At 47.8% G+C, this 22400-nt stretch overlaps 1 protein-coding gene across 2 annotated transcripts in view; it reads left to right on the top strand.

Annotated features, from left to right (window-relative positions):
* PTCH1 (patched 1) overlaps positions 1 to 19143 on the top strand; it is a 59239-nt gene extending 40096 nt beyond the window's left edge. For both annotated transcript variants that reach the window (XM_028122308.2, XM_028122309.2), the window contains exons 16-24: positions 2970 to 3112; positions 5197 to 5380; positions 6830 to 7110; positions 8865 to 9002; positions 11974 to 12116; positions 15489 to 15588; positions 16125 to 16379; positions 17985 to 18540; positions 19094 to 19143. In XM_028122308.2, the coding sequence (XP_027978109.2) occupies positions 2970 to 3112; positions 5197 to 5380; positions 6830 to 7110; positions 8865 to 9002; positions 11974 to 12116; positions 15489 to 15588; positions 16125 to 16379; positions 17985 to 18539 (1799 nt within the window). In that variant the 3' untranslated portion in view covers position 18540; positions 19094 to 19143. The remainder of the gene's footprint in view (positions 1 to 2969; positions 3113 to 5196; positions 5381 to 6829; positions 7111 to 8864; positions 9003 to 11973; positions 12117 to 15488; positions 15589 to 16124; positions 16380 to 17984; positions 18541 to 19093) is intronic.
* The last annotated feature ends 3257 nt before the right edge of the window (positions 19144 to 22400 follow it).

Here is a 22400-nt window from a genome sequence, read left to right as displayed (position 1 = left end):
GAATGGCCAGGTAATGGGACCATTGGGCTGCCTAGGCGGTTTTCAGGCTGTCAGGTGGTTGATTGGGTCTTTGAACACTTCCTGCAAGGAATCAGCCGTCCTTGAATCGTTTAACAACATTTTGGGAGGCTGTTAAGTGTTGGGACCCCTCATTGGTTTTCAGTGGAATTATCACTAAAAACCATATCACGCTATTGGTCTTTATCAACATTCCACAAGTTTGGGGGGGTGGTTAACTCATAAAAATATATAGGGGTAACATCACATGTCATCTTTAAACACACATGCAAGTAAGGCGAAGTTGCAGGTAAAAACCACACTGTGCATCATGAACCAATGGTGTTCGTTTGTATTTCACACTGAATTATGCAGATAAAATTTAAATTAATGTTTTCATTTTAGGGACCCATATCAAGGAGAAATTGACAATTGGGATAAGTAGCTCCGAACTTTTCCCTAGAAAATAATATTTAGTGTAAAATTTAAAATGAGAAAAGTTCTAGCTAGAACATTTACGTTTTGCTGTAAAACAGGTATAATGTCACAAATGTTTTCTACAGTGCACATGTGTTAGAGTATAAAATGTTGGCCAAGGGGCAGTGAAGGCAAATCCTTGTGCCTCATTTTGTGTCTAGAATCCTATGTTGTACATGTACTCTTGGGCCAATTCATTGTTACTGAGCTTTTTGGTAATTTGTCAGAAAATAAAATAATCTAATTATGAGGACTTCACTCTTTCCTAAGGTCAATGACTATTTCTCGTTTGTGTTTGTATTCCAAGTACAGTTTATGGCACGGGGGGCTAGCAGCGTGGATGATGAGTTGAACTGAGTTGCCCATATCCCCAAATCCAGTCTTTCTTCCTTTGGTTCACTCTAGGGTGTTCCCAGATTCTTAGTGCATAAATATCTTAAAACTACACTCACGTTTGTGGAACACTGTTCTCCCCTAGACATCATTGGTGCCCACGGTAACTCTGCTGATCGTATTCATGCCTTCAGCAGAGAACTTCCTGAGCGCCTTTGTGTGTCCAGGCCATTTAGAGCAGCCATGGTTCAAGCCGAGCCTGGAGCCCTGCTGGGTGGCCTTGGTCAAGTTGCTTTCCACGCCTCAGTTTCCTCATCTGTAAAGTGGGAACCATGATGCTAACAGGGCTGTCTTGTGAGGTGGTTGTAAGAAGCACACTAGTGGTGATCAGTGTAAAATGCTGAGACAGCCCCATGCTCCCTGAGCACGAGTGGCTCCTTAGGATTGACAGGTCAAGAGGGAAAGGGTTAAAGTCCCATACAGGCCATGAAGTGATGAAAATTCTATTAAGGTGAGGAAAACAGACCAGGTCTCTTCTGGGGGTTGGGGAAGGGAGGAGGGCTTGTTTTTGCTCTCCTGTTTATTTTTTTTCAAAAACAAAAAAAGGCTTTAGGTAATAAAATAACATCTGCTCGGTTCGGCTTGTTGTGTGCATGCCCCGCTCTGAAAAACAGTCTGTGTGAGAGTCGGGAGCCGGCCGTGCTGGTGGTCCCTCCCGCCCACCACTCCTCCACACTCGCCCCAACACGGCCTTCTTTCAGCACCGGGCCTACGGGCCTCATCCCCACATTGTTCATGTAAAAACAATGCCCACAGCAATGTGGGCAGGAAGGTTTAGAGAGAGAGACGGGGGACAGGGTCCTGTGCTCGCCTCTCCCCCTGCTTCAAACCCCAAGAGCTTAATTATTTTGAGCACTGAGGGAACCAGTACGGGAGGGGGGAGGTGTCTTTGAAGTCACTCAAGGCATGTCATGAAATGAAATGAACTCTTTTCCCTTCTTACTGGCCATGTCTAACCCGTGCGAACGCAGCTTGTTCAAAAGATGTGGTTTCCTGAGCTGCTGGGGCTTGGGAGTCCTACTTGGGAGGGGATGGGGGGTGGGGGAAGCAGGGCAGTGGAAAGGAGGTGGGGGTGTCGGGGGAGAGTGTCTGCACAGGGGATCACTCAGCCCCTAAGGCCAGGTCACCAGGGCCCTGTTTTCTCTTCCAGCACGCTTATCTCTTTACAGCTGTAGCCAAACCGTCAGGTCTGTAATGATGGTTTTGATTACAGAGGCCAAGCGCAGCTGTGTGTGGTGGGCTGGTGGGCTCGCCCATCCCCCACACCCAGAAAGCCCTTTCCTTCCCCTCCCTGTGCTTGCGGTTTGTCATCTGTTCTCACAGAGCCCCCTTGTATTGGCCTGTGGCTTCCTGTTCTCAATCTGATCCAAATTTACCCCGTGAGGCATTTCCCTGCGCACACAGGCGCTCACGAGATCCCTCCCCGCACCCTCCCCCACACCCCCCTTCTGAGGAAGGGTGGCAAAGAGGAACAGTGGAGAGTGAATAGGTGTTGGCTGTGATCTTTACACAACCTGGCAGCCGATCCCACAGCTTGTATTAGCTCCACAAGTCGAACAGATGGAACAAATTGACAGAATCGTGTTCACTCACCCTGGCTGGAGAAGCAGCTGAGTCGTTGTTTGAAGCTGGGAGCTCCGAATGCATGTTTCCCCCTCTGAGTGGGATTTCTGGTTGTATCAGAGAATCCACAGCTTTAGCACCTGACGGCGGCGTGAAATGCCTAATGAGCCTGTGTGGCTTCCTCACCCAGCAAGCCAGCTCTCCGAAGGTCTCTCTCTTCCTTTCTTTCAGAATAGCCATGGGGGAGAAGAAGGGGTCTCTTTTTTATGTAAAGGTAAAACATGTACATTTGTTTCCCAGAAACAAGTATTCCCCTCTTCTGCCTTTTTGAAGCAGTGATTATTAGCAACCTGAAGTTCATCCCTGAAAAATCTAATAGTGTCACTTGAACTTGAAATAGAAAACAAGTAGCACACAGAATGTTTGAGGTTGATGTCAGGTACTTCCTTGTCCTGCTCAGTGTCCTCAGCCCACCCCGTTAGGGTCTGGATCATAATGGTTAAGAATCATATTACATTGTATGCATTTGCCTTTTCTAGGACTTCAGGATGCATTTGACAGTGACTGGGAAACTGGGAAAATCATGCCAAACAATTACAAAAATGGATCAGATGATGGGGTCCTTGCCTACAAACTCCTGGTGCAGACCGGCAGCCGTGATAAACCCATCGACATCAGTCAGGTACTCTCCCTGCCCTACACCCTGGGAGCTCCCAGGGCATGATAGAGCAGAGACTGCTTGACAGCCTGCCCGCCCAGCCTGTGCTCTCTGGAGACCTGGGGCATCAGGGTCTGGTAGAATATTGAGTTGGCTCTAATTCACTTCATCCCATCAGCTGATTGAGTGCCTCAGTCTGCTTCTCTGTCAAATGGGGATATGTGGACCACCTACCTCCACAGCCGTGGTTCCAACCAAGAACCCTCGAGGCAGTGGGCAGTATCTTTCAGATACTAGAAATGCTGTGTCGTACTGTTCTCTTTTGAATTCTAGCACTGATTACATTACCATGTTGGTCTTGATTCTATTCAAACTTGGAAGAATGGTAACAGTCATTTGAATGAGCAGAATTTAAGGTGGATGGTTGAGCTAGGAGATCAGAGAGGTTTCTAGAAGGATGGGAGGATTGGTTGCATTCCATTCCTTGGGGTCACCCTGGCCCAGCAGGTGGAGAAGGAGGACAGACAGACGGCTGTGTCATGAGTGAGGCAAACAGAAATGCCAGTCCTTGGAACCTGAGTGCACTCGCCATCCTGCTCACTCCCCTGGGTAATAAGAGCTGTTTCTATTCAGTAATCATATTCTCCAACTGCATTTGCATCTTCTCTGTGATGCTCGGATTCCAGCATATCCCTTTTGATTCCTCAGGCATGTTGGGGAGTGTGTTTGGACCCTTCAGACTTCAAACGAGGCCAGCACCACTCCCAACCCTCCCAGAGCCCACTCCCTCTGCCCCTCGCAGCTTATTTGCTTCCCCCTCAGGCAGAAAACCGTCATGCTAATGATCTTCCCAGCAGCTCTGTTTATTGTCTCCCCTTTTTTGCTGGCGTTAAAGGTGACAGATTTACAAAGTACATTGTTCAGAGTTATTATGGAGTGTGAACTTGGTGCTTTATGGCCGCATGCGGCACGGCACGCTGTCAGGTTTGACAAGGATATGGGCAGAGGAACCTGTGGGAGAGATAGCAGGAGGATGCCCGGCGGCTGGGCCGGGCCTTCAGGACCAGGGACACCGTGGAGCGAAGGGGATTGGGCCAGGCCCTCGGATAGCACTTCCTCCTCCCGGGAGGGAGAAAAGCATGCTGCGTGCACGGAGACCATGAGCTGTGCTCTGTAGTTCCAGAGACGGCTTGAAGACATGCAGTTGTTACATATCCTGGGGATTAATTGAATCCAGACCCCTGAAGTTTCGTTTTGTCGCTCGACTCTTTCTTCCTTCACTCTTTCTCTATTAACTGCTGTCACTGGTGTTTTTCATTTTGTTAAGAAGGCCAAAAGCATTGGAGTCCGGCCTGAATCTAAAGGAAACAGGAAAAATATATTTGTGTGTGTGAGTGTGTGTGGATGTGTGTGTATGTCTCTCTCACGGTGTTTGCACCTAAGCAGAGCCCCCAGGACCTCCTTTAGAGAGAGGGAGTGTTGTAGTCCGTGGCCTAGGATGGGGCTTGCTCAGTGGGACCAGCTCTCTCAGAAATCGGGGTACTCAGAAAGACCATGGTTGTGCACCAACCCCTTCCACTCTCCGGCGATGGGCATTTTGTGAATACACGGGTCATAGGAGGCTAGTGTTAGCAAAATTTATACAGATGTTGTTTTATTTTTATAGCTCTCCTCCATTTACTGGGTGGCATTTCCTTCAGTGTTAACAGCAGAGGTTAACTGCACACAGACGTGTATGGGGATTCTTGCCAGGTTTCCCCCCGCCTCCCCTCCTATAAATATGTTTCTCCAGATTGTTCATTCTCTGCCTTGGCTGCAGACAGTCTTTTAGCATTCAGATTTAATTGGTTCAGTCAATTCCTGGACCATCTGCAGAACTGTGTGTGTGTTATAAACACACCCATTATTGCATCCTCTGATAAGTGCATTTTGAAAGAAACCAAAGGTGTTCTGACGGGATTTTCTTATATGTTCAAAGAGGGGGCATTCTCGGCTTTGTTGCAAATGCTGGTGCAGCGCTCAGCTGCTTTTCCCCCCCTCCAGACAGCCCCATTCCCCCGCCCCTGCCAGCCCCATTCTGAAAGACCCCTCTTCTTCCCATTTTGCAGTTGACCAAACGGCGCCTGGTGGACGCGGATGGCATCATCAATCCCAGCGCGTTCTACATCTACCTGACTGCTTGGGTCAGCAATGACCCTGTGGCTTACGCCGCCTCCCAGGCCAACATCCGGCCTCACCGACCTGAGTGGGTGCACGACAAAGCCGACTACATGCCAGAAACCAGGCTCAGAAGTGAGTAGCCCTCCACGGGGACCCACCGCGCACAGGGCCTCACCCTGTTCTCCCAAGCTCAGCCATGGCCCTCATCTGCTGACACTTACCCAGGGTTCAGAAGTGTAAACAGAACAATATATTTCTTTGAGTTTAAAACTCTGGGAGACAGATGAGGATGTGTAATGGATACAACCGTGCTCTATCACGTTGGGAAATGAGAGTCCCTAATCTCCGTTTGTAGCTTTCACCCTAGGACGCCCACCAGGCAGCTCTCTTTCACACCAGCTGTTCCATGTGAAAGCTGGGGACGCCTCCAGGTTGAGTGTTATTTTACTATTGCAGAGTTTTATCGCTGGGGATTATATGTTTATCTTAACTTTGTCAACTCTGGTGTTGAAGGAATTCTTGGCAAGTTGGGTCATTCCTATAAGCCACCAAGCACCTGTATTCTGTCAAAGCTGTTTAAACCGGAGCAGGGTAGTCTGTATACAGCAGTGTCCTCTCCTTTCCCCTCCCAGCCCTGACTTTGAAAGGTGGTCCTGTATGGATTTAATTTGCACTGATGTTCAAGATACTAGTAGCTTCCACCTTGGATAGGAGGCCGAGGGAGGACGTGACAAAGAAGTCGGGTCCCTTTGCAAACATGGCCGGAGAGGAAGCAGGTTGTGCTTCTCTGTATCTAAACCCCAGAGCCTTGTGGCAAGCAGCCAAGGCTTGTCTTAATGAAAATTTATAGTTGAGATTATAATAGGGCAAATCATGTTTAGCAAGTCAACTGAATGACCCCAAAGGGTCTGGAACACACAACGGCAGTAACTAAATGCTTGTTGTGTAAGGATTTCTTCCCCTGCTGCTGAAGACTTAGCATTGCATTAAAAAAGAAGCATGGAAGGTTTAAGTATGTTAGATCACTAAAAGGATAAGAAAGTTAAGCGTTTTTCTCAGGAAAGCATGACTTTCGAGTTATTTTGTTCTCATAAGGGACTGAGTAGAACAGTTTGAACTTCGTATTTTCCCTTGTGTCAGTCGAACAAAAAATGCTCCTGCCATTGAATTCTTGTTTAGACACATCACAAAAGTGACTGCTTCCAGAAGATTAAAATCAAAGGTTAAATAAATACCCAGGCCCCAGGCTCCTCCCCTCCCCCCACCAGAAAAAAAAAAAAAAAATAGAATGTTGATTATTGCTTAAAGCTCTCTTAAACCAGAGATTAAGACTGTAAAGTCCCCAAGACCGTCCCCAGTACTGTTTGTGCTTCACATTGAAAGAAGCCCAGTTAGGGGACCTGGTGGCAGAGTCCCTTCTCTGTTCATTGTGATCAGTGGCGGAGCATGCGGGGTGTGCATCCAGGAGGGCCGACCCTGGGGCGTGTGGTGGCTCCCCCGAACCTGGTCACACCCATTCGCCCTCTGTCCTGTTGCCCCGAGCCTTCAGCCCTGGCCTCTTCCCACTGTCTCCCTGTCCAGTCCCAGCAGCGGAGCCCATCGAATACGCTCAGTTCCCTTTCTACCTCAACGGCTTGCGGGACACTTCAGACTTTGTGGAAGCCATCGAAAAGGTCAGAACCATCTGCAACAACTACACGAGCCTGGGGCTCTCCAGCTACCCCAACGGCTACCCCTTCCTCTTCTGGGAGCAGTACATCGGCCTCCGGCACTGGCTCCTGCTGTCCATCAGCGTGGTGCTGGCCTGCACGTTCCTGGTGTGTGCCGTCTTCCTCCTGAACCCCTGGACGGCCGGGATCATTGTGAGTTCATTTGCAGGGCTTTTGTGGAAGTCAGATTCCTTTCGGCCTAGCTCTTGCTGCAGCGGGGAAGCTGTGTTTATGTCTGGGCCTCTGGAGGAGGGTATAGATTGCATCATCCTTGCTATATTTATTCTGCTGGAGGTGGCGAGGTTCATGGTTAGGTAGAGCCTTTAATGGCCTTCGTCTTGTGTCCCTTTTCCTACAGCTTTCAACTTTCTGTGTAAAGACAGGGAAGTTTTAAAACACACTCTCTATAACCGCTCCTAGCATTTATTAAATGTGAAAACGGTGAGCATTTATTAAATACAAATGTAACTAATTTTTTTTTTTTTTTTTTTTACTTAAAGGGTCCTTTTGTGACTACATCCCTGACCTAACATAGGAAAGATTCTTCTGGAAAAGGGGAGGGGGAGGTAAATAGAGAAGTTAGGGCAGTGGTCTTTGGGTAAAATGGTTTCCGAGATGGTTGTGTGTGTTGTGTGTGTTTTAAAGTTTGAAGGACGTTGATGAACTGGTATTACTAGCCGATTTTTTGACATCCTTTTTCCAAGTATAATACTCTCAGATCTGAAGTAAGTTTCGCGTAGAGTCTAATAAAATCATGGCAGTGTTTAAATTCCACAAACTGTGGTACAGCCTTCAAAATGACAAAATTATAAAAACAGAGACCAGGTCTCATTTCTGCACCATATGTCTGTGCAGCAGGTATGTTAAAAGGTAAATGTTTAGTCTGTAGGGGTTTTCATGGTGCTTAAGCAATTGATGTTGTCCATCTTTCATTAGCTTCTTAACAGAAAGCACAGGGAACTGTTACTGGACTCGTCCTTCCCTTGCCACCGCTGTCCACCGTCCCACCCCCGACCAGGAAAGATCATTCATTCACTCCTTCTCTTCCATCTGTGGGAAGTTTATTGTTTCATTTGTGTTTTCTCCCCTTTGGCCCAAGAAACTCCAAAGTCTACCTCGCAGATTTCCTTTGCATCTCTGCGCAAATGTTTACAAGGCAGACGGAAGGCACATAAGAGCTTTTAGCTGTCTGCTGTGTCCACCCGCCTTGCTCCTCGCTTCTTCAAAGTGAAGGCGCCTGTAACCTGACCCGTGTCAGCTGACCAGAAGTCCCCTTTCTCCCTCGTCATCCTCTCTTAACCCATGGGCTCTCCGAACAAAAGCAAAGCTGCCTTTACCTAAAAGAAAGAACTTTTATTCACCCGTCCTATCTGCTTTCTTTAGGGTGGAGGGTGGGGCAACAAAAAACTCTTCAAGTTTCAATTCTGTTGTAAATTGAAGGACAGTTTCTGATGATTAAAATCAAAACAGAAGGAAATAACCTTGTTTTAAACTATATTAAATTTGTAGCTAGTTACCAGTTCATGTTTGTGTAATTCCTAGATGACTCAAATGGAATAGTTGTGAAATTTTTTTTTAATTTTTCTTTTATTTTTTTGCTTTCTAGAGCAGATATGTTGGAAAAACAGTTTTCAGTAGTAATACTGAGCTTTGCCTTTCTGTACTCCTCAAACAGGCTGCTGGCCCAAAACAGCTATCCCCAAATTGTCCCAAAGTCTCCCTTCTCAGCAGCGACAACGGTGAATTAGAAAGTAAAGACAGGTGTCCAGAGTGAAAGCAAGTCAGCGTTTTCATTACATTTAGGTCCCTGGTGTTTTCTCTGCTCTTGATCTGGAGTGAGCCCCTCCCCTGTTGTCAGCACCCAGAGTGTTTGTGCCCATCCACTCATCCCGTGCGTCTTCTTAAAGGTAACGGTCCTGGCTTTGATGACGGTCGAGCTCTTTGGCATGATGGGCCTCATTGGAATCAAGCTGAGTGCCGTGCCCGTGGTCATCTTGATTGCTTCCGTCGGCATAGGAGTGGAGTTCACCGTTCATGTTGCTCTGGTATGGGAGACCTCTCTATCGAGAACTTTATGGAAAGGCAACATGTTTACTTTAGCTTTGGTTGTCTCCAGGTTGGGGACCTTTTGGGTTTTCTCCAACATCAAGGAACACACATACAACGTGTCATAGTGAAGAGGCTTCAGAGCACAGGCATTCCTGCATGAGGAGTGGCTGAAATTTAGGTGGGCTTCTTCCCTCTTGGGCAGTCTAAGGAGAAGGGCATTGGAGGTGAAAGTTCACTGGGCAGGTCAGCAGGGGGCCAGGAAGGATTCTGCTTATTTGATGTCCTTAGAGTCATGAGAGGTGTGTAAGTTGTCAACTTTGTTCCTGAGTTAGATGGTGTGAGTGTGTGTGATTGCACATGAAAGCACCCAATTTTTAAAATCACAGTTATAAAGTGGAGATAAAGTGAGACTACACAGGCATGGCAGGACAGCCTGACTGAGGAATTGGTTCTCCCACCTGAGCCCACCCAGCTCCTTCGACTTCCCTGCCTCCAAATTTGAGAGAGAGGAACATAAGAGAACCAGGGTTGCTCTCAACAGGATTTCCACCCCCTCCTCTATGTCCAGTCCCATGAACGGTTTGTTGGAGGAAGTTAAACATCAGGAGGAGACTTTAAACCAAGAGACAAACCCATTGTGTACATATATCAGAAAATTATTCAGAAGCCTCCTAGCAGTGTATGGTTTATGTTCTGTCCACACTCATGCTTCTAGCCTAAGTCCTTGGGGTGATTGGTTAGCCACTCCATAAATATTTATTGACTGCAGAAATGCTGATGTGTGGAATGCCCTGGATAGGAAACCTAGCACTGAGCCTGGGTCACATTACTTTTAGTCTTGCTTTTGCGGTCACTAGCGTTGATTTTCCTGGGGCTCAACACACGGCATATGCGTGTCCACACATGTGCGTATCTACACGTTGGCTCTGTCTTGTGCCTTCTTAGTTTCTCCACAGGGAGTCTTTCAGGGGCCTTGACATGCAGTTTAGAGTCTATAAACTTCTGTGTTTCAGAAAGAATGTTTTGTTGAGGTTGTGCCATTTTCAACAAAAAGCTGATAATACAGAAGCAATATTCTCTAAATTTCGAGCCTCCCCAAATTCTTTTCCTCCATTGAGCTGGGAGGAGGGAGAGGAGATTTTTTAAGAAGAAGAGCCCACCAGCCTAGAGCTTAGAATGTAAATAATGCTTAATATCATTTCTTCAAAAAGGAGAAAACTTTACATGAGAGTGAAGAATCCACCCATTTTATTCTGATGCAAATGAAAACTACGGTTTTTTTGGGTTTTTTTTTTTTTTTTTGGTAGCCAGCATAGCAAACAAGAGTGTTCTAGAACAGGTTTTTACAGTGGAAATGAAAACTACAGCCTGTCGTGGCACTCTGGGCCTTACATGTGAGGTAGTGTGAACATAAATGCACACACCAGTGCTGGATAAACAATTAAGGAATGCTTCCACCGCTCATGCAAGATGTAATTCCAAGAATTTAAGGAGGCTCAAGAGCCAGCTTGGCTTTGTGAGCCATCACCCCTGCTCGATGCTTGTAGCCCCCATCTGCATCACGAGACCATCCACACGCAGGGTATGGTGTTCTTAGCTGGTCCTATATGTGAAGGTCTATTTAAAGCAGGCAGGTACTGCTCTTTCGAGGTTTGTAAAATGATGGAATAAGGTTGGTGAGGAGCGAGCACTCTTCAAGGAATCAGTGGGTTCCTATCAGTTCACTGTTCCCACAGTGTAAGTTGGGTGTGAGATGATAAAACCCTACTTGACCCTTGCAGCCTTGTGGCCCAAGTATGGCACAAAGTAACATGGTTCCAGACTGTCTTGGTGCTTTCCTCCCAAGACAAAAAGGCAATTCTGTTGATCCTAAAGCCTTCCCCACTCTGGAAAAGCATGTGCATTCTAGAGCGTATGCACTTTAGTGAAAAGTACAGAAACTCATAGCACATTTTTATATACTTTTCTTTCTTCGTCTGTTCAAGAGAACAATCTTAGTATTCTTCCACAAGCTATGCAAGGCATGGGAGTGCACCCAATGTGTGATAGGCCTTGATTTTTAAGGAGCTATGGTCTGCAGAGTTCCTGAACCTTCTCAGCATATCCCAGAGCAGCCTGTAGCTTTCAGGCAGAGAAAGGACTTGTACCAAACTCCTGTTGGGGTCCCATCGAAGGGCCAGGCAGGGTATGACAGGAACTGACTCCCATTAAAATGGTCCTGGGTCACCCCATCAAGCCAACAGTCCGATATGCTGGGACTTACTCTATATAAGTTGCCATTGGTATCAGTAGTATTCTTGACCTAGCGGAGCTTTAGGAAGTGAAGGAGCGGGGGGGATATGACCACACTGAGTTAGAACAGGCTCGATTTGAATTTCAAGTCCTGTATTTTTCTTGTGATCCTTCTGTGGTGCTTAGATGTACTACAAACACATTAGTTTGAACCCGGCAATGGAAATTCTGCATCATCATGAGGAAATAGGTACTTGGCACCCAGTTGCACGCAACCCTCAACTAAGCCCACCTAGAAGTAAGATCTTGACCTTCCCCCAAATCAGGAAGGATGCTGTCATCTTCACACTGTGGGCCTCCCATGTGAAAGCCGTGAGGTCATGCAGGTTGGGGAGGAAACCCGAGGGGGGCAGCAGCAAAAAGAAGAGGACATTTTGCTCATGTTTGTATAGTTTTGGTTTGGTTTTTAATTTAAAGTAAATATGCTTTGTCTTTTTTTGTCACTCAAGATTTATATCAACACCAAACATGACACAGTATCACGAACAGGCCATTTTAGCATAAGCCTAGAGTTAGGTACTTGAGCAACCCCAATTAAATAAATATTGCAGGAGCTAGAAAGGAAGATGCGAGAGATTACTCTTACCGAGTAAGAAAGCTGGTGGCATGTTGGACAGAGCTGCCCAGGGGCTTCCGTCCGGGAATGGGCTCATCCCGCCTCTTCTCGTTGCGCAGGCCTTCCTAACGGCCATTGGCGATAAGAACCGCAGGGCCGCACTCGCCCTGGAGCACATATTTGCACCCGTCCTGGACGGCGCCGTTTCCACTCTGCTGGGAGTGCTGATGCTCGCAGGGTCTGAGTTTGATTTCATTGTCAGGTAAGCAGGAGGGAAGACGGTTCTTAATTTCTAGCAATCACTATCACCCTTATGATCTCCATTGCAGATTTCCTTCTGTATCCTGTGGAGAGCAGCATGTCTTCATTGTGACTCTACTCTTTGTCCCCCAGATTTATTGAGGTGTAACTGACAAATAAAAATCATATATTTTTTAAGGTATACAACATGATGTTTTGCTATACTAGTACATTGTAAAATGATCACCACAGTCCGTGACTCCTCTTCTGTTGAGTTTCTTAACTCAGAGACCTGCCAAGAGGTAGAAGGACAAGCTCTCTTCCAGAGCCGTCTTAGGGAACATCTTGGGAAGGAGAGTGGAGAGTGTGACTAGCAGCACAGAGTTCCACAGCGTGAAACCAGGGGACCACCCAGTACCCCAGTTCTGACCTTGGTTCCCCCTCACTGACTTTGACCTTCACCTCTCTTTCAAATCGATAGAAAAGAAAACTTACAAATACCTAAAATTGTCACCTACATTTTGTTCTTCTAAGAAGCAAAGGTAGCATGCCCAGACTTCACATTCAAGTTCTTAGTAAGATTTAGGGAGCAGTAAATGTGTGACTTTGGTGCCAAATGTTGGAAATCCAGACCTAGTTTGGATACTTCTTTTTGGATCCTCTGGCAAGCAGTTTCTCGTGGATTTATGAAGAATATGAGTGTGTGACATAGAAAAGGAGAGCGAGTTTGCCTTCTGAAAAGAATTTGCGCACTGCAGGGAAAGACCATTTTCTGCTCCGAACGGCCCCCACAGCTTCGGCAAGTAGCCGCTCTTGGATGTAACACTGCTGCTCCATGGAAGGGCAAGGCCAGAACCATCCGTAAGCGAAAGATAGTCCAGAATTAGAACCGTGGTAAAGCAGAACTGAATGTGAGGCATGACTGCCTGGCTTGGGATGCTTCAGGAATCTGGAGAGAGAATCTAAACAGGCTTTCTCGCTGTGTGGGCCTGTGATAGGTCTTGCATTTTCAAGTGAAAAGAAGAGGGTTTTGAGTTTCAGTCCAAGTTTCCTTATTGCAGAAAAAAGATCAGGCCATTGGTCTGTGGCCTACCCCACTAGCCAGCTGGGCAGCAGAGATTAAGCCTTCCTCGAAGGAGGGCCAGCATTCCCTTGGTGTAGTTAGTGTGGGCTAACGGAGAGGTGGGGCGGCGATCACAGTGTGGACCAGAACTTCTCAGACCGTACTGTGCTTATGAATCATCCGAGGCTCTGCAGATGCAGCTTGGATTTCGTTGGGGGCAGGGAGGGTGTGGAGCAGAGTTTGCATTTCCAGCCAGCTCCCAGGTGATACCCATGCTGCTGGTCTTCTCAACACAACACTGTTAATCAGCTAACAAGCCAATTAGTACATTCTTGTTTGCCAATACCAGGTAGATGTATGCCTAAATTAGATCAAGGTTTTGGCCGGAGTTTTATTTTCAGCTCTTAACTTGACTTTGGCTTTTCCTTTATTGCCTTAGCATACGCATATTCAGGCATTAGTAGATGTTTCTTTATGGCCTAAAACCCGTGTCAAGGAGAGTTTCTTTTGCATGATTTCTCCCTCAACCCAATGTAACAAGCACCTCGTAAGTGCCATGGTACACAGCAGCAAGTTACGTGGACCCCGTCCCCCTCCATGTGGCTTACAATCTGGTGGGGAGAGGGAGTTCACAGGCAGTTCAGAAGCATGGGAAAGGCTGGGCGTGATGCGATCTCAGAGGATCTCACTCAGCCTCGTGGGGAAGCTGAGTGAGCCCCAGAGGGGGATCTTTGCCAGAAGTGGAGCAACCAGCTGGGAACCAGAATGGAGCGCAGAATCCCAGCTCTCATCGAACCCGTGGCTTCCTGTTCTCTCCCAGAGATATCAGGGTTCTTGTTTCAAGCACTTAAAAGGGCTTCCCATTTTCTAGAACTGGATGGATTAACCTGATAAAGCCCTCACTGAGGTCAACTAAATGAGCAGACATTGTATACACTAAGCCGTCAGAAATCTAATTGGTCTGTTTATGCTACAGTTAGATGGATGGGATGCAAATGTCTTAATGCTGCTGCTGATATATGCTTCAGCCTCAAGTTCCTGCAGTTTACATTAGAGCAAGACATTGGCGGCTTGCTTTTTACTAAGGCGGCTCAGAAGTTTCTAGTGTTTACAATAGCTGCGAGGTATTTGTATTTTTATAGGGATTCTCGCTCCTTTCATCTAATGTCGAAACATATATAGTCATGGTGAAGTTAGGTGCCTGTTCTGTTTTATGATCAAGAGGACCATTAACAGATAGATATCTTGCCCTCCCTCTTCCCAGAACATCCTGAGCTCTCCGCCACCTCAGCCTCCTTCCAGCAAAATTGCCCTAGATATTGTTAGTTCCAGAAAATGTACACTTGCGTGGAGCCCGCTCCCTGCAGCTGTGGGGAGCGTCGGCCAGCCGCTCGCCCGAGCTGACAGGTTTACCTTGGTATTCATGAAGGATCCCAGACCTTAGCCCTCAATGGTGGGAAAGCAGGGCCACTTGCGCACTCTCCTCTTCTTCATGGTGCTGCAGCCTTTATGTTTGAATTGGCTGACGCAAAACAAGAGTATTCAGAGATGCTAAATTGTTCAACAAAAGATTGGCCCGCAGAGCAGCCCCCTCATTGTGGGCCGCCCTCCCCCGCAAATGCCCCAGCAACCACAGAATGGGCAGCGTTTTCTTTGCAGAAAGCTGGTTCTTGTGTTCTAAAAAGGTTGCAATTGGAGCTGTTTGGTAAAACTGGAACTCACAGAATTCTAGGCAGAAAGTTGTGATTAATGAAAGCCCAGGGAAAGCCTTACCTGATCCGCTCGAGACTTAATTAGAGATTCTGCTCTAAGATGCAGAAGCATTTCACAGTGGATTAGCTGCCTGCAGAAGTGGGCTGCTTTTCCTCCTGAGCTAAATTGTTTAAATTCTACACCCTTCACTTCATTTGTTTGCTTCTGCTGGGTTTTCACGGACGGGGCCCCTTTGCATTGTGTTTGTGCTTCCAATCTGCTCAGCCATTCAGCTCACATTCCATATTTTTGTGTTTGTGTAACACATTCATAAATAACATTACATGCCAAGAGATTTCAGCAAATTAACAAACTAATTTTTCTCTCTTCCCTTCACAAACTAACACTTTGGGTTGTGGAATGTAGTCCTCGAGAGTCACAAGGTAAAAAAAAAAAAAAGAAAGAAAGAAAAAACTAATCTCGTGCTGAATGTGAACCACAGTTTTATAAGAGCCTCTGCAACCGTGTGGGCTTTGTTAATTTTGGGTTTTGACGTGCTGCATAATATCTGGGCACGTGAAGGCTGGCTTCATTTACTTTTGCCACAGTCAATGACGCTGTTTCCCTTCTATCTTCAAGGTATTTCTTTGCTGTCCTGGCAATCCTGACAATCCTGGGTGTTCTCAACGGGCTGGTTTTGCTCCCAGTCCTTCTCTCCTTCTTCGGCCCGTACCCCGAGGTCAGTAATTGCACCGGGTGTCACGTACACCTCTCAGGCCGCCGGAATGCCCTTTGTCCCAGGGTCCCTGCGAATTTAGATGTTTAGGTATCTCAACATTACTGTTTACTTTTTCAGTAAACATTTCGATGACTATGGCTTTTTTCTCTTCAGCTTTGGGGGATGTCGTACTGGGTTTGTTTTGGTTTGGTTTTGGTGTCTTAAACCACGTGATTGGCGCCCCGAGTCTTACAGTTCTGTATCAATGAAGCATTTTCCACTCAAGATGAATATCCGGGCTTGAAGAAAAGTAAAAAGGGCACAGCCTGCCTTTCCGAAGTGTAAAAGCAGAGGGCAGTTCTTGTGTTCCAGCTGCCAGGCCTGATGGGCCTCGAGGTGGCAGAGTGGGGGAGGTGAGCATAGGGGAGTGGGAGAGGCCGGGGCAGTGGGGGGACGGGTACAGAGAGCCCTGAGCACGACTGTACTTTGCTTTGCTTTGAGTGTGACCAGCAGGTAAATGGATGAAAACACTTCTGATATGGAATCTCCTTAAATAGGTATCTCCAGCCAACGGGCTGAACCGACTGCCCACCCCTTCCCCCGAGCCACCCCCCAGTGTGGTCCGCTTTGCCGTGCCCCCCGGTCATGCAAACAATGGGTCTGATTCCTCTGACTCGGAGTATAGTTCTCAGACAACGGTGTCAGGCATCAGCGAAGAGCTTCGGCACTACGAGGCCCAGCAGGGCACCGGGGGCCCTGCCCACCAAGTGATCGTGGAAGCCACAGAAAACCCTGTCTTTGCGCGCTCCACTGTAAGTCACCCTAGGGGGGCAGCCCCTGCCTCCTTTGAGCAGCAAATCCCAGACAGAGAGGACTTTAAAGTAGAGATTAGGTCAAATCATATGAAATTGCCAGTATTTGCCTCTTAAACTATAAAAACATCAGTTCCGTGTGGCTGGGTGTCCTGTGGGTTGCAGAGGGCGGGGGCCAGGAACCCTAGCTATGAGCAGCATTGGCATGTATCTTGTTCGGGCTAAGTACAATCTGAGCTTCAGGGCCAGAGGGAAAGCGTGCCTTGCTGCTGGCCTTTTTTTTTTTTTTTTTTTAGCTGCATGTCATTTTAGAGTTTTGTTTTGTTTTTTTTTAATGTAGTGGTATTTTTATTGCCAACAGAGTGATTTCTTTTTCCTCCCACTTCTGTTGCATTTAAATGCCCTGGTACAAAATGATTTCAGTTATTGATGCCTAAGACTTTACCAGAAGTGGGAAGCTTAAACTTCAGTGATTCAGGAAAGCCATGAGCAGCCTGGGAGCCCCTTCTCAGAGGCTCCCAGAGCCCCAGCCATGTCCTGCACTCTCTCTGCTCCTCAGGATGTCCTCAGCCCCCCCAGGCCTAGAGCACAGCACACAAAACCCGAGGAAGGTTCTAAGACTCGTGTTGCTCCAACTGAGGGCCTCCTGCTGTCCCTCCAGGAAATGGGTATTCCAGTCCCAGGCCAGAGCAGCCCCTGCATGAAAGAGAGAGGGGCCAACCAAATAACCTAAATTTTCCCCCTCTTACCCCCCGTGGCGCCGCCTGCTGAGCTGCAGTGTGAATCTGGTTTTGTTCAGCGGGGGCCTAAAAATAGGTACAAGCTGAACGACTTTGAAGTTGGTCACGGTCCTTTTGATTGATGTGGCCACTGTGCTGCTCCATGCTTTGTATAGAGACCCAGAAACCAGATTCCTAACAACCGGACGGAGGAGCGCTGCCCCATAGAACTTTCCGCGACGATGGAAATTCTCCCTCTGGGCTCGCCCATATAGTAGCCACTGACCACATGTGGCCGTTGAGCCCTTGAAATGTGGCTGGTGCAACGAAGGAACCGAATTTGGCATTTTTCTTCATTTAAGTGTAAATAGCCGTATATTCCTAGTGGTTACCGTATTCAACAGTGTAGGTGTAGACAGTCCTGCCAACAGGCTGCGCTTGGGCCGGCCGGAGCCAGAGGCTTAGCCGTTTTCAAAGAGGAGGAGCTTGCGACCTGACCCTGAAGCGCAGGATGGGGCGCAAACTGTGGGACAAGGCAGCCCGGGGCCCCTCCCACCACAGCCCTGCATTTATGGGCCTCAGCCTTATGTGTCCAGTCAGCTGTGCGGGAGAAAGCCTAGGCCTGGGGTCCAAAGAAGGCCTTCCTCTGCCACGCCGTGGAGGTTCTAAAAGAACAGGTTTTTCTTTTGTGGGTGGAAGGCCCCGTTGCCTCCCCGGGGCCTCTCCCAGGCATTTGTGGGGTTGACTGAGCACTCGGTGAAGAGCTGTGTGTGGGTGGCCGGCGGGAGCCCGAGCCAGGAAGGAAAGGCTGGGCGCAGCGGGGGGCGATGCCCCGCCTGGGGTTAGCATCCTCCCGCCTGTTTTAACCTGCCCTCGCCCTCTGCAGGTGGTCCATCCCGAAGCAAGACATCACCCACCCTCAAACCCTCGACAGCAGCCCCCCCTGGACTCAGAGTTCCTGCCTCCCGGACGACCAGGCCAGCAGCTCCGGAGGGAACCCCCCAGGGAAGGCTTGCGGCCACCCCCCTACAGACCGCGCAGAGACGCTTTCGAAATTTCTACTGACGGGCATTCCGGCCCTAGCAATAGGGACCGCACGGGCCCCCGGGGAGCCCGTTCTAACAACCCTCGGCACCCTGCATTCACTGCCATGGGCAGCTCGGCGCCCAGCTACTGCCAGCCCATCACCACTGTGACGGCCTCGGCGTCCGTGACTGTTGCCGTACACCCCCCACCCGCCCCCGGGCCCGGCTCGGCGCGGAGCCCCCGAGGGGGACTGTGCCCGGGCTACGGGGACTACCCCGAGACTGACCACGGGCTGTTTGAGGACCCCCACGTGCCTTTTAACGTCCGGCGCGAGAGGAGGGACTCCAAGGTGGAAGTCATAGAGCTGCAGGACGTGGAATGTGAGGAGAGGCCCCGGGGCAGCAGCTCCAACTGAGGTGCGTGTGGCAGGTGGGTTGGCCTGGGAATCGCTGCTCCTCAGCCGCAGGGGCCGGATGCGCAGGGGGACCCAGAGCAGAGCTCCTTGGGGCTTCTCAGGCTGCATCCTCTGGGAGCCCCTGGGTGTTGGTGTGGCCCAAATAGAACCCCAGGGGCTTTTTATATCCAAGGCAAGGACCGCCACGTCCACGCCCTGTCATCCTTGGGGAACCAGTCCAGTCCTAAATTGGGTCCCTCCCCTCACTGCCGAGCTGTTGAGCATTAGTGCAAGTTCACAAGGGCGCTAGCTCTCACCTTTCTATCTTTATAAAGCACCATAACAGGTATGTATGATACATGGCTCTGTGAATGGTCACAGAGTGAACACATCCATGTCACTGGCCCTCAGACCGGGGAAGGGTTCGCCACCCACCCTGAGAAGCCCCTCGTGCCCTCACCCAGCACCCCCATCCTGATTTCTAATACCATTGATCAGTTTCCTTGATTTTGTGCTTCCTAAATACGGACCCATACACCTGTTGCTTCGTTTGACTTTTTTTTTTTCTTTTAAAGGGTGAGTAAAATCTGAAGCAAAGAGGCCAAAGATTGGAAGCCCCCCCACCACACCCCCCCTGCCCCCGCCCCCGAACTGCTTGAAGAGAACGGCTTAGGGTCCTACAGAAGTGCGCACCGGGAGAGCAGTTTCGCGTTACTGTAACCGATTGTATTATTTTGTGAAATAGTTCTATATATATTTAAGAGGTGTACACATATGTAATATACGAAGGAACGGATGTAAAGTAGTGTGATCTGGGCTTTCTCCACTCCTGCCCCCAGAGTGGGCAGTGGGGAGGCCGCCGCGGCCCCTCCCGCCCATTTGTGCATGGGTCTCTGTGCCACAACCAAGCTTAACGTAGTCTTAAATTTCAGCATATGTTGCTGCTGCTTAAATATTGTATAATTTACCTGTATAATTCTATGCAAATATTGCTTATGTAATAGGATTATTTTGTAAAGGTTTCTGTTTAAAATATTTTAAATTTGCATATCACAACCCTGTGGTAGTATGAAATGTTACTGTTAACTTTCAAACACGCTATGCGTGATAATTTTGTTGTTTAATGAGCAGATATGAAGAAAGTACGTTAACCCCGGTGGCTTCTCCAGGTGTAGTTGGATGTGGTTCTGTTTGGCTGTGTGTGTGTGAACACGTGTGTGGTTTCCCAATGTACTGTACTGTGATTTTATTTTATTTTTCTTTTTTTTTTTTGTTTCTTTTCACGTTCTTATAATCCTTAGTGGGCTCTGCCCTCCTTGGGCTGGAAGAGTCAGGATATCTTTATTGCTTGGTGCTGGTGGAAAGCTAGCCCTGAATGTCGCCTTATCCTGTCGCCAGACTCGTTTCAGGTCCAGGGCATCTTTTGCGATCGTTGGCTGCTATCCAGACACTCCCAATTCATGCCTCAGAGGAGACAGGCTCCGTTGCATGGATCGTTGTGGTGGACGTTGGAACCTCAGGGTTTAGAGCTAACATCTGCTCATCTTCATTGGTATTAAAGAGTTATTACAGAACATGCTTAGTGGTGAGCCTCAGCTGGGCCATGAAGGTATACTCTAGCGTATGCAGCCTTCCTTGTACCTCTTGTCTCACACACACACACACACACACACACACACACACACACACACACACACACATGCACCCTCAAAAGCTTAAGGGCAGATTGGAAATCTTTCAGAGACAATGACCCTGCTACAAGTAGAAAAACCTGTTGATTCTGGGCCCACAGTAAACCCAGAGGTGATGTTTTGAGTCCCTACAATTTAAACTCCCCCCCCCTTCCTAAATTGCACAGTTGGTTGGGATTTCCTGGATCTGTCTGTATCTTCTTAAAAAATAAATAGTGAGCCTCCAGTTTGGTGATGTGGAGTCAGAAGTTCTGCAGGGTAAGAGCTTCCGAAGGATCCTTCTCAGTATGTGAATAGTAACGTTATGGGCACACACTTCCTAAATAAACTGTGTCCCTCCTCTCGGCCTCTCGATGTGACACTGATCGAAGAGCAGGGAGATGTTCATTGCATACACCCCACTGAAGAATGTGTCTGGAGGCAGATCTCTCAACCAGGCGTTATTTTTAAAGATTTGCTCTGTCTTGCTTGTGTTGTGTGGCTCTGAGGTTTGGTCTTCCTCCGCTCCTAGCCGGGCCCCAGCACGTGTCTGGGAAGCAGTTGCTTCCCAGACTCAGCTACTGTAGGAGCACACGAATGGCAGTGCCCATTGTGCCCTCCTGTTCCCCACAGAAAATCTCGATCAAAAGGCAATGGGCTCCCAGTAGTACCCAGCAGTATAGTGACCTCAGACCCGAAAACTTGCCACAAAACTGTAAGATACTAATTGGAAGCCCTCTGTGGCCGCCAGGTGTGTGTGTTCATGTGCCGGGGGCCCCAGCAGGCCCGTGTCTACTGTTCGGAGCCTCTGTCAGCCACACTGTCCACCTAACACCCAGCTCTGCTCAGAAAACTTAGGTCCTGCGTTCAAGAGAGAGATGGTGCAAAATTCTGAGGTCTGCTTCCCTCTGGCTCGTGGCATGCCGTCCTCACTCCTTTCCTGAGCCCAGCTTGTGTGGTGCATGAGATCTCACACGGCCCCACTTTCTGCACGGGGTAGAACTTTTTCCCACAGTCACATTGGCAAAGGGAGAACTCGGGGGCGGGCAGGCAGCCAGAATTTCTCTCTCTCTCTTTTTAAAATAGTTTTATTTTGTCTGTCTTGTTTGTTCATTTGGATGTTTTAATTTTTTTTAAATCTTTGCTGATATTTATAATTTTGTATCATAAGAATGTTTTCCTACAGTATTTGTCATGCCAGTTTATAACAAAAAATGCAGGGATTTTATTTCTATTGGAAACACTATTACAGCTGTGTTTTACTTTTGAACAGAATTTTTATTTGTATAGAGTGCTTACTAATGTTAAATAGTTCAGAGTATATAACATGTTCATTAAAGACTCATGGTAGGTGTTAGTGTAAGGAGTTTAAAGGAAATAAATATTCAAACTGGGTCTCATTGTCTGCCAGTTTTGGCAGAAATGGGTTTGTGTCATTTCAATTACAAAGATAAAAGTATGCCATATAATTTATTTATATGAAAATTTATTTTTGTAGTGTACATAGTAGTCATCAAGTCTTTTGACAGAAGTATATTTTTAAAGAATTTATATGTGGTGAATCCATAATGTCTGGAACTTTGCTGAGACATGAGTGGGGCACACTTTTCATTGTAAAGTACAGCAAGGAAAAGAAAACGTTTAACAGTGTTAAGAGAGTGAGCGATTGAGTAAATATTCATGCAATTGTGAAATGTGTATTAGTTACCATTTGTGACCTAGTGTGGTTCTCATTTTAAACCTTGGAAGGCAAAAATGTACAAACTCTCTAAATATTAATGTTCAAACACTGATAGAAATTCTAACATGAATAAAAAATAATATAACTTGTTGGTTATGTCTTTGTTCATAGAATTTTTTTTAAAGATTTTATTATTAGAGAGAGAGAGAGTGTGTGTGTGTGTGTGTGTGCGCGCGCGCGCACGCGCGCAAGCAGGGGGAGAAGCAGAGGGAGAGGGACAAGCAGACTCCGTGCTGAGCGAGGAGCCCAATGTGGGGCTCGACCCCAGGACCCCGAGATCATGACCTAAGTAGAAGGCAAGAGTTGGACCCTTAACTGAGCCACCCAGGCGCCCTTATTCATAGAATGTTTGTTTTTGTTTTTTAAGACTTTTATGTATTTGTCAGAGAGAGAGGGGTTGAGAGAGAGCACAAGCAGGGGGAGCAGCAGACAGAGGGAGAAGCAGGCTCCTCACTGAGCAAGGAGCCCGAT

Source organism: Eumetopias jubatus, unplaced genomic scaffold (assembly GCF_037043125.1).
Source record: "Eumetopias jubatus isolate StellerSeaLion01/CBP00866 unplaced genomic scaffold, mEumJub1_p1.0 scaffold_15, whole genome shotgun sequence".
NCBI lineage: Eukaryota > Metazoa > Chordata > Mammalia > Carnivora > Otariidae > Eumetopias > Eumetopias jubatus.
This window is presented reverse-complemented; position numbering and strand designations above follow the sequence as displayed.